At 44.9% G+C, this 12,633-nt stretch overlaps 1 protein-coding gene across 1 annotated transcript; it reads right to left on the reverse strand.

Annotated features, from left to right (window-relative positions):
- Nucleotides 1–6,287: 6,287 nt before the first annotated feature.
- On the reverse strand, nt 6,288–8,211 carry LOC125534332 (tryptophan decarboxylase 1-like). The gene has a single exon (XM_048697583.1). It carries the CDS (start codon nt 8,059–8,061, stop codon nt 6,529–6,531), a length of 1,533 nt encoding a protein of 510 aa, XP_048553540.1. The 5' UTR covers nt 8,062–8,211; the 3' UTR covers nt 6,288–6,528.
- Nucleotides 8,212–12,633: the final 4,422 nt, after the last annotated feature.

The following is a 12,633-nucleotide window of genomic DNA, read 5'->3' on the forward strand; positions in this document are numbered from 1 at the left end:
TCCACAATTAAGTCCTTTCATGAGGACATCTGTCGTGACAATTCCACGACAGTAGCTCACTAGTGCAGAACCGGGCAATAGCACCGGTTCGTAAGGCCCTTTAGTGCCGGTTTGGTAACCGGCGCTAAAATGTAGGCACTAAAGCCCCCCCCCCCCCGTTAGTACTGGTTCAGCACGAACCGGTGCTAAAGGGCAACCACGTGGCATGAGCCAACTTCGGGGGCAGGGAGCCCTTTAGTACCGGTTGGTGTCACCAACCGGTATTAAAAGGTTGGGCGGTTTTGGGTTTATGATTTCTTTTTCATTTAATTTTGTGTTTTCCATTTAATTATTTTTCGTTTGCTGGTATTTTATGATACTACATATTGTACACGTTATGCATATATATAAATAGAATTTCTAGTAGAACCGATCATAATATATATATATATCATTTTCCTATATATATATCATCGAATGTCTCACAACCACCATTAATTAATTCACATATATATACACACATGTATATATATATATACAATTTCTCCTAATTGGTGCCTTCGGAGCCAGTGGCATTAGCCTAGCTAATTGGTGCCTTCGGAGCACGATAACAATTGGAAGTGGTTCATGGGGGCGGTAGCGGGTAATAGTATTCTCCTTTGGGATCTATGACTTGGTCGAGCAAAAATACTGCTATTTCCTCTTGAATTGCTTCTATGCGGTCCCGTGCTAGGAGCTTGTCCCGCACCTCTTTGAACTGTTAAGAAGGAGATCAATATGCATGTGTATTAGTTGTGTGACTAGATATCGATAATGGTGTAAAAATTGTGAATAGTGTTCTAACAATCGATATCGTACCCACTCCTGTCTTTGAGCTTTGCTCCTTTCGAACGCCATCATGCGAATGTTCTCGCAAACGTAGTATGCACATAGATCATTCCCCGGCGCCTGCTTCAGGGCCTTTACGAGAATGGAATTTTATCAGATAATAATTAATCAAGCATGATAATTAAAGAGATGGCAGCTAGCTAGTACTACTTAATTACTTACCTTGGGTCGATACCATTTCAGACTTTGTTTCCATGGGCCTGGAGTGACCCTGATGAACTTTGCCCAAGCCCTGCCCGTCGACAAAGAAAATGAATAAATGGGTTATTAAATAGTTGTCGGCTGAGATATAGTTAATAATGATTGAAATTACCTGTTGACTATCCCCTTCACGATGCTGTAGTCACTTGCTTTCTTAAGTAGCGAGTCTAGTACTTCAACTGTTCCTTCATCAACTTTAATGATTAACAAGATCCAGTGAAATTTGCATGCACACAGGTTTGCATGTCTTAATTAAGCGGGCATATATATGTAAGCAAAAACATGTAGCTATAGATAGTAGGGAAAAACAGAATTTGTAGTACAAGACAGTGTGACTCACTGGAAGTTGTAAGGAAGTAGTATATCTTCATTGTATTTGAGTTCCTTGAAGAACTGTAGCATGCTTTCCTCTACACATTTTTCGTGATATGGATATATTTTCCATGTGTATTCATTAATGGTATTTGGGTCAACAAACCCAATGCCATAGCGTCCACCTTTTTTCATTTCATAAATCTTCATCCTGCATAATACCACAGAAAAGAATATAGTGAGGATAATTACAGGTAATGATTGATCAAAATGATCAGCTAGCTTGAGACTTAAATTACAGAAAGAAATCACTTACAGACAATAGCAACTGACGATAGATTTGTCGACTGCGTCTTTATTGTATAGCTGAAAAAGTTATGAATACTCAACGGTCACAGCTTTCTTATGGTAGTAATGCTCCTCGTTGACATTCACCATGAGGGACTCTCGATTGGAAATCTTGGTAATGTCCATGTACCATTGATGCAATGCATACATTCTCGTTGGGAGCTTATTGACCTCCTCTGGCTCGACCAAAGGTTGGCCCCGGGCATATTTCCGTTTTATTTCCTCCTCTCTAGTCGAAGACATGGGCTCGATATCGAGGAGTTGTCCAATAGTGATCCCGATCGATTCAGCCTGCGCAATATGCTCCTCGGTTATTACCACATCGCCCAGCCCGGGAACGTTAACGGTTTGCCCACAATAATATTGGGCGCGCCTACTCTCATGTGTTGTTGGCACAACAAGCGGGGGGATTGATTGCGCCGCCTGTTCTCCCAGCTGGGGAACGGTTTTACCGCATTTTTTGCTAGCTGATTTGCTCGAGCTTGAGCTCGCCTCTTTCTGTAGACATGCTCGATTTAACTTCCTGAGGTGGCGCTCATAGTCTGTGTCAACAGGCTTGGGAGCTGGTGGTCTCGCCATATGAATGAAGTGGTCAATCTTTTCCACAGGCACTTTCTCCCTTGGCGGTGGTGGCGGTTTCTGTGCAAAATGGGCTTCCACTTTGGCCTTCGATATGGCTACGTTTTCCTCCTCGGACTTGTCGTAAGGCCTCTGCGGAAGAGGCGCGAGGCTTGGACCATATTGAAATCGCTTGCCTCTGCTTGTACCTGCAGTACTACCTCGACTTGTACCGCTACGCACCATAGCTGAGGCGGCTCTCTTCCGTGATTGCTGAGGCGGCGAAGACGGCTGACGTGGCTGAGTTGGAGGAGGAGGAGTGGCCTGAAGCTATGCCAGACTTGGAGGAGGAGTGGCCTGAAGCTGTGCCGGACTTGGAGGAGGAGTGGCCTGACGCTTTGCCGGACTTGGAGGAGGAGTGGCCTGAAGCTGTGCCGGACTTGGAGGAGAAGTGGCCTAACGCGTTGGTGGACTTGGAGGAGCGGGAGTCTGCTGACTCGGTGGCGGACTGCGACGAGGAGTCGGATGACGCGGTGTCGGTGGCCTTCGAAAGATGATGCAATCCTTTCTCCATAGGATAATACGATGGTTGGCCTCTCCTAGTGTGTGCTCATCGTCACCTCCAGGAATGTCAAGCTCTAGCCCCGAATATTGGTCCACCACCTCATCAACCAAGACACGAGCATAGCCCGCTGGAATCGGGTTGCAATGGAAGGTTGCCTCGGGGGGATTTGTAAAAGCAAGGGCGTCCGCCACCTTCATGGATATGTTCTTCATTTTGAAGTGTAGCTCGTAGTTAGTGTTCTCCATGATGTCATCCACTGGTTAGCTATCCAGCAATGCGTCGCCCGGGGCGGAACCCACGCTGCTTCTCGGCATGGATGGGACGGTGCTATCCATTGGTGGATCATCCGCTAGCTGCTGAGACCCCCTTTGTTGGCTAAGTGAGTCGATCTGCTCCTGCTGCCGCTGGAATTTGATTGCCAAGTCCATGTGCGCTGATTCTAGGCCTTGAAGGCATTCATAGTCTAGCTTCCTCTGCTCCACCTCCATCTTCCTCTTCTTCTCCTCCGCAATCTTCTTTCTCGCACGGGTTCTGTAGTCGGGGTTCCAGTCCGAAAACCCCTCATACCACGGAATAGCGCCCATGCCTCATGTTCTTCCCAGGTGTTCAGGATTTCCCAGGGCACGCGTAAGTTCGTCGTTCTCTCTGTTGGGCTCGAACAACCCGGATCGAGCCTCTTCTATTGCAACAAGTAGCTTATCTTCGGTTCCGTCCAGACATGCCTTCTTGGAAACTTTGCCTGTCTTCGGGTCCAACTCCCCCCCATGCGCATAGAACCAAGTCCTGCACCTGGGGGGCCAGCTCAATGTCTCTGGAGTGACACCTGCACCCAGCATCTCTTTCTCAGACTTATCCCACTTAGGCATTCCCACCGCATAGCCACCTGGCCCCAGCTTATGGAACTTATCTTTTTTGCGGCATTGGCCTTGTTTATTCTCGACCGTTCCTTAGATAATTCCGAATCCTTGAATTTCACGAAATCGTCCCAATGAGCACTTTGGTTCTCTAGTGTTCCCTCAACAACTCTCTGTAAAACGGTTATTATATCTGTCGGTCCGATATAACAACTTTGCTAGAGTTACTCTATGTCACCAGTATCGATATACTGCATAGCTCAAGCATGAGAGAAATCATCTGCTAGAGCAAGTCTAATAAGGCCTAGTCAGCAGGCTATAAGACTTGGCATGTCATTAAAATCCTACTTAGAGGAGTGAGAGAAGAGGAGAGAGAGTGAAGCGGGCTCTTATTCTACAGATCGGCTATAGCACATAGATCAAGATAAAATAGTATGCATGCAACTCTCTCCAATCATATACATCGCTCATGCAGATATTAAATGCTTAGAGCCAACCTAAGGCTAGTCATAGTGGGAGTAACTTAGCGAGTAACATAGTGTACCCCAATTTTTTTTGCTTATATGGCAAGTAGTTAATGAGAAGTAGTAACATAATATGTTATTGTAACATAACGCTTCCCAATAAAAGATGAGTCTACAAGCTAATAAATGAAACCATCTATGACAGTACTACTATGTTACTTTGCACTATGAAAATATTAATTTAGACTAGTGTCATATGCATGACTAGTATAAGTTATTCCCCACTATGACCAGCCTAATAGCCAATCTAAGAGCCAATCTATGACAATACTACTACTCCCTCCTTTCCGGTTTATAGGACTTATCTCAAAATTTTAGTTTTTCCATTTTATAAGGCTGAATTTGGTTGTTCCCCATCACCTGTTCAGACTTCAAGGTGCATTAAATCACTGAATGCAAGTATTAAGAGAAATCTGACCAATGCATGCACTTTATGCATGCATGCATTGCAATTAATGTATTCGTAAACATAATTTTTTGAGGAAAACAAGAGCATTAATTGGGTGCTTTTGCAAACTACAAAAAATATTCCACCACTCATCATCTACCTTGGTTGGTGAGATTTTTGAATTGAGCCTTATAAACTGGAAAGGAGGGAGTATGTTACTTTGCACTATGAAAATATTAATTTAGACTAGTGTCAGATGCATGACTAGTATAAGTTATTTCCCACTATGACCAGCCTAATAGCCAACCTAAGAGCCAACCTATTATATGAATATATTTTTATGAGGGCTTTAAGTTAGGTAGCATCTCCTTATAGCCAACAGCCGGCTACATTATTAATCAAGCTCTTATATAATTTAGATGGGCCACGGACGGGAGACTAGTTGCGAGTACTGATCGCTCCATTCAGCATACAGTCATTCCTGTAGTACCGCCCTACTCTAGTACTCCCACTTGTATGCCTGGTTTGCTTTCATTGATTCACAATTTTAAGAGCACGTACAATGCAGGCGTTTAAGGGGCCGTTCGGTTTTCCTCCGCTCCACGCCTCCGCTCTAGGAGCGGACGAGTTGTGGTTGATAATCTGGAAACGGGCGAAACGATGCTGTCTAGATCCATGGATATTGACGAGCGGGTGGACTGTCGAACGGGCCCTATGTCTGGGCTCCAGGGATTAAATCCCAGTTGTTTTCGTAGCTTTTTAGTGGACCATAGTTTATTTTCTGGCGCCCAGGAGTCAGGACGCTTAAAAAACCTGCACAAAATATTGCCTCTGGGAACATAAGCGCTCATGCGTTGGAGATCCTCTATTAAGCCACGTTCATACTCAAACACGGATTTTCTTTTTGAAAGACCCTGCATTGCTGGCATTTCTTTGGCTTAGCAGAGAGAGGTTACAAAAGAGAGATCAAAAAATCAAGGTCTGGGTAAGCTAGAGAATGAGCACACAGGCTTCACTCCACTACCTCAGCAAAAATATTACTCCCTTCGTCTGAAAATACTTGTCATTAAAATAGGTAAAAAAAGATGTATCTAAAACTAAAATAAATCTAGATATATTCCTTTTTATTCTTTTTAATGATAAGTATTTTCGGACGGAGGTAGTACATGGTTTCACTCACATAATGTCCCTGAAAGGGATCTCTATGCCGCGGGCGCCGGCGAGCCTCCATTGTTCCATGTCCGTCCTGCAGGCCGCGAGAACGTCGATGGTCCTTTCCTTTGCAAATCCGCATCGAAGTTGGGCGCAAATTAAATCGATCACTTAATTAAATCTTTGACCCTGTGTTTTGCTGTGTCAATGCTGCGGTGCAAGCACCATTAATTCAGACAGATGGAATTGTATGGCAGTTAGATAGGACCAATTAATTAATGGGAAGGTGGGAACACGTGGTGACCAGCTTCGGTCTGGCATCTTGAAACCTAAAAACCAATTAAGTGCAACATACCCATTCTGGCCTGTTTGGATACTTTAACACAGTTAGAGTTAGAATTATTTTTTAACCCACTCTAACGCAAATAAGCACATCTCCCGCACAAATGGATGTGTCCATTTTTTGATTGATCGAGATGCGTAGACAAGCATTCATCACTCGCTAGCAGAGCACAATAACAAATAAAAAAGTATCTCGTGTTCATTCAATATAAGCCATTTTACCTTTTACAGTCTACAATCCATTTCGTTGCCTACTATATACATATACCCTCAGTGGAAATAAGAACCACATGTCCAAATAAATAATAATCTGAATCGAAGCAAAAGAAAAGAAAGATAAATTAAAAGAATAAATGTATCATAAATATTGGGATTTGTGTTGCCCCTAAAGCTTTCGGCACCGATAGGTCTGTCCACTTAATCCATGATACTGCTCGTAGTCTTTTTGATGAGGTCCCAAGCACTTCTCACATGCCTCTCCTCCTGCAGCGACGACCCAACGGCGAACCGTAACACGAACTTGTCACCGACCACCGTGTGTGCAAGATAAGCCTTGCCAGTTTTGTTCAGATTTTCCATTAGCACGCGGTTGGCCTCGTCAGCATCCTTCTCCGTCATGGCTCCACTTGCCTTGATCCGAAAGCAAACAAGAGCAAAGTTCCTCGGTACGACCACTTCAAACCTGTCATCGGCACGGACGAAATCTTCAAACATCTTGGCCATGGCAACATCACTACGGATGTGCTCTTGGAGCTTTGCGGTACCATAGGTACGCATGACCATCCAAAGCTTGAGCCCGCGGAAGCGCCGGCCAACGCCGACCTGCATGTCTTTAAGATCGGTGACCTCGCCGGACTCGGTAGCATCATTCTTGAGATACTCCGGGTTGGTCTCCAATGAGTCACTCAGTCGGTGAGCATCACGGACATAGAGACATGTGCAATCAAGGCATGTGAGAAGCCATTTGTGTGGGCTCATGCTAATGGAGTCCACGCGCTCGACGCCGTCGAGATGGTGGCGAAACTCAGGGCAGATACATGCACTGCCAGCGTAGGCAGCATCGACGTGGACCCATGCACTGAACATGGCGGCAACATCGGCGACGTCGCCCACCGGGTCAACGGCATTGGAAGACGTGGTGCCCACGGTAGTGCAGACATATGTTGGCACAAGACCAGCGTCGGCATCAGCTTGCATGACCTCGAGAAGCTTTGTCGGGTCTAGCCCATAATTGGTTTCTGGCCCGGTAGGGATGGAGCGGATGTTGGCGGGGTCAAATCCCGCGAGGCGACAAGCCTTGAAGAACGTGGAGTGGGTTTGGTCGGCAGCATACACAGCCAAGCGTGGAACGCCAGACACGCCGACAGAGCCGCTTCGACGCAGCACTGCATCACGGGCGGCGACTAGCGTGACGAGCATGGCCTCGCTTGTTGTGCCAAGGATAACCCCACCGCCGGTGCCACGACCAGTGCTGGTGCGGTTCATGAAGGTTGTGGGCAGACGCAGGAGCTGCGCAAGCCAGTCGAGAGCGAGAACCTCCATCTCAGTGGCGGCAGGTGAGGCCTGCCACGTGAATCCGACGGTGTTCATGGCTGAGGCAATGAGGTCGCCGGCAATCGCAGCTGCGCTGTTGGTGGAGGGGAAGAAGGCGAAGAAGTTGGGGCTAGCCCAGTGCGTCATGCCGGGGACAACAGAGGTCCTGAGCTCCTTCATGGTGACGTCGAATGGCGCAGAGTAAGTTGGCGGGGACGCGCTGAGCTCGTCTTGCAGGTACCCCGGCTTCACGTTAGGGAGTACGGGCATGGACTCGATGTTGGTGTAGTAGTCGGAGATGAAGTCGACGGCCTTGTGGAGGTATGCACGGACATCTTCGGGGTTGAGCGGCTCGAACGCCGCCTTGTCGTCGGGGATGGCGGAGAAGGACATGGGGTTGGTGCCCAAGCTGCCCATTCCTTTTAGGTAGGTAATTTAAACCTTGATTATGAGCAAAGAAGGTTGGGAGGCGGAGAGAAGGATTGGCTTAATGAAGTTGAGCTAGGTAGCTTTGCTGCCGGAGAGCAAGAAGAAGAGGCGGAGGAGCTAGTAATTAGCTGGCTTGCTTTGCTGCTTGGTGAATGGAGTTAGTAGTTGGTGCTGGGTATATATAGGTGGATCCGGGAAGCGGCGTGGCGGGGTGGGCGTTGGATGGGTCCTGGTCGCGCGGGCCTACGTATGCTGCTAGGAAGGTTGGTGGTTGGTAGAGATCCGAGCACAAGCGCGCGCGACATGAATCTGATGGTCAACTCGTCTGTTCGGTCCGGATACGTCCGAATAGACCCGTTATGATGCCGTTCGTTAATTGGTCACCGTCTGGCTGCTAAAGTTTTTTTTTTCTTTCTACGCATATACTCCGGACTACTAGGGGGCATGGATGGTTTTCGTCACCACAAAAAATCGTTTCTTGTTCGTATTATTAACTGCATATAATACAATATCATGCGGTCAAGATAGACCTTTTCTCTCCTAAAAGAAATTATCTATGGCTAGGGCAAATTCTCCGCTTCAGACTTCACCGGCGAGCCCGCGGGTTCGCCTCTCCTCTACCCGGCGCTCCATCGGTGGTGGGGAGGGGGATATGGGTGTCTTTGTTTCGGCTAGTAGTTTAGGTTAAGGGCTTTTTAGTACTTGCAAACGTGGCACTCCGATAGATGACGACGTTTCTTCTGCATGTTTGTCTTCCAAGATCTAATCCTCGCCAAGTTTGTCCATCTAGATGTATGACGGAGCTCTGGCCTGGATTCATGATGTCTTCGTGGAACGGCGAGATTTGGTGTTAGTTGGTTCATATCTATTTGTGGGTTCATCGACGACGATTGCGGCTCTATGGCGCTGGTCCTTAGGGACAAGTGCATGAGGACTTTTTCTGGCTGTTATCGACAAGGTCAAGCCGGTTTCGGTAGGGGAGTGGCGACAGAGATGAGTCGATGGACCATTCTGGCGGCGGTAGTGGTCATTTGGTGGTCTAGAGACCTCGACGTATTTTTATTGTGTTTGAGGTGTTTTGTACTTCTGATGAACTTTTATAATAAATCTAAATCTTTCGCAAAAATACAATCAAAGCACCAAGTGTATATTCATACAACATATATGTTAGACCTACCACAATGAAGAGTAACATAAACTAGTATCATATGCTTGACAATTTTCATGCCATATGGGATAGCAATTCTTCGCTGGTGAAAAAATAAACAAGTCTAACATTTGAAGGTAACATTTGGGCGTTCGACTCTCTTTTTTTTTTTGCGCAGGTCAAAATGCTTAAGTTTTTCCCCTGAAAATTTGCATGTACCATTTGGGTGTGACATTGAACACATCTATATTTTTTAATTTGTTTGACATTTGTAAAATCCATTTTTGGCATGCAGGAGCATGTGCTCCATAGAGCCAAAATGGATTCCGCATGTGCAATACATAGTACTCCATCCGTTCCTAAATATTTGCCTTTTTAGAGATTTCAAATGGACTACCACATACGATGTATATAGACATATTTTAGAGTGTAGCTTCACTGATTTTGCTTCGTATGTAGTCACTTGTTGAAATCTCTACAAAGACAAATATTTAGGAACGGAGGGAGTATCATACAATAGTATCATGTTATCACTACATTTGTTGATTTATAAAGTCTCAATTTAAAGTGCACTTCATTTATTTATTTTTATTTTAAAAATCTTTTGACGTGCCATGGTACTGTGCCATATACTAGAACCTTCTGTAAAATAATTAATTGATGTGCCACATCATATTTTTGTTTACGTGGTAATGCATCATATTCTGAAGCTCCTGCTGTGAGAGGTCTTACACGAACAATGCAACTTGTGGCAATGTTAGTAACTGTCATGGGTCCCGACCAGAAGAGATTTAGCGAGTGGTTTCCATCTCACTTGTTTTGTTTCAAGGGGTTGTCTCATTTAGATGGCTTCTTTTAGGACTTCTGGATCGATCCCTAGCTGAGGGCTCGCTTGCGGACAGGGCGAAGGTGGCTGTGACATAGGATGACGAGACAATGGTTGAGAAGGTGGTGGGGGGAGTGGATGGTTGTTGGGTAAGGAGGTGGTTTCCATCTTTGCCTCTTGATAATACTAAATTTTGTAGTGAATGCAAAATGTTTTAATTGTGAAGTACTAGCCCCCTGCTAAGATATTAGAAATGCAAAACCACATTGTGAACTATAAGTTATGCAATCATAAACATTTATCTCAAGTTTGAAAAGGAGGTAAAACTCTTAGAAATTGACGTATATAGATTAGGTGAATGGTTAATGTTGCACACCTTTTATGTTGGATTGAACCATACATATGAATAATTGTTAGATTCATCTACAGATGACACCTTTAGAAGCATGACACAAGCTCAAGCTCAAAATGTTTGGGTGGCATGATGGAATATTATGTCAAATGACATATTGAGAGGGTTCCAACTACAATGCTAAACTCTACCCAGGAGGTTCAAAGTTAAAATGCCAAACCTGGTATGCATATGTCTATGTTTTCTATTAATAATGCATCATCTAGCACTTATGATATTTCTAATTTCGTGAACTTGTTGAGCGAAATAAAGAACATGTTGTTGGAAATATGCCCTAGAGGCAATAATAAAATTGTTATTATTATATTTCTTTGTTCATGATAATTGTCTATTGTTCATGCTATAATTGTGTTATCCGGAAATCGTAATACATGTGTGAATACATAGACCACAACACGTCCCTAGTGAGCCTCTAGTTGACTAGCTCGTTAATCAAAAGATAGTCATGGTTTCCTGACTATGGACATTGGATGTCATTGATAACGGGATCACATCATTAGGAGAATGATGTGATGGACAAGACCCAATCCTAAGCATAGCTCAAAGATCGTGCAGTTCGTTTTCTGTAGCTTTTCCGAATGTCAAGTATCATTTCCTTAGACCATGAGATTAAGCAACTCCCGGATACCGTAGGAGTGCCTTGGGTGTGCCAAACGTCACAACGTAACTGGGTGACTATAAAGGTACATTACAGGTATCTCCGAAAGTATCTGTTGGGTTGGCACGAATCGAGACTGGGATTTGTCACTCCGTATGACGGAGAGGTATCTCTGGGCCCACTCGGTAATGCATCATCATAATGAGCTCAATGTGACCAAGTGGTTGATCACGGGATCATGCATTACGGCACGAGTAAAGTGACTTGCCGGTAACGAGATTGAACGAGGTATTGGGATACCGACGATCGAGTCTCAGGCAAGTAACGTATCAATTGACAAAGGGAATTGTATACGGATTGATTGAATCCTCGACATCGTGGTTCATCCGATGAGATCATCGTGGAGCATGTGGGAGCCAACATGGGTATCCAGATCCCGCTGTTGGTTATTGACCGGAGAGGCGTCTCGGTCATGTCTGCATGTCTCCCGAACCCGTAGGGTCTACACACTTAAGGTTCGGTGACGCTAGGGTTGTAGAGATATTAGTATGCAGTAACCCGAAAGTTGTTCGGAGTCCCGGATGAGATCACAGACGTCACGAGGAGTTCCGGAATGGTCCGGAGGTAAAGATTTATATATGGGAAGTCAAGTTTTGGCCATCGGGAAGGTTTCGGGGGTTACCGGTATTGTACCGGGACCACCGGAAGGGTCCCGGGGGTCCACCGGGTGGGGCCACCTATCCCGGAGGGCCCCATGGGCTACTTGATTTATTTTGTTTAATATTGCATCAGATTTGAACTATTTCATAGCCTCCCACCCTATGAAAACTACTTCTTCTCTAATGTGAGATGTTGCTCGGTCCACAAAGGCCAACATTTTGAAAATAACTACCAGTTGCAGGACACCAGTTCTAAGGCAGAAGGTGCACTAGGCATCAGTAACTTAAAAGCAATAAACAAAAGCCTAATTCTTGCTGCATCCTGGAGGTTAGCTAAAGACCCTTCTTCTCATTTATATCATGTTCTTCAGGCTAAATACTTTCCTATTACTACTATTTGGAAGGCCACTGTGGCCCCTCCTAAGTCAGCTTTTTGGGCTTCTGTTTTAAAAATGCTACCCAAACTGAAAGATCATGCTTTATATCAGCTTACTAAAGGAAGCATATCTTTGTGGAGTATGCCTTGGTGTCCTTTTTGGAATTCCATTCATGATTTTCTTATTCCTTAACAAGTAGGTTTTCTTTATCCTTCTTTGGTTAGAGATCTTTGGCTGCCGAGGCAAAAAAATTGGAATCATCAACTAATTTTCTCTTTATTTCAGCAGCCTCTTGCTTCTCATATAATTAACATTGATATCATTAAGAATAATAATGAAGATATGCTCTGTTGACCCTTGGCTCCTAAGGGGTTTTGTTCTGCTAAAGCTGCCTACAACCTTTGTTTGCAAGCCATTCACTCTCATCCTAGAACTGCTCCTCTTCAGGTTTCTCTTGAGTTAAAAAACTTTCTCAAAGTCATTTGGAAGCAGAAAAATTTGTTGCCTAAAGTCCAAACTTTTGCTTGGAGGCTTCTTAGTA

Source organism: Triticum urartu, chromosome 2 (genome assembly GCF_003073215.2).
Source record: "Triticum urartu cultivar G1812 chromosome 2, Tu2.1, whole genome shotgun sequence".
In the NCBI taxonomy this organism is placed as follows: domain Eukaryota; kingdom Viridiplantae; phylum Streptophyta; class Magnoliopsida; order Poales; family Poaceae; genus Triticum; species Triticum urartu.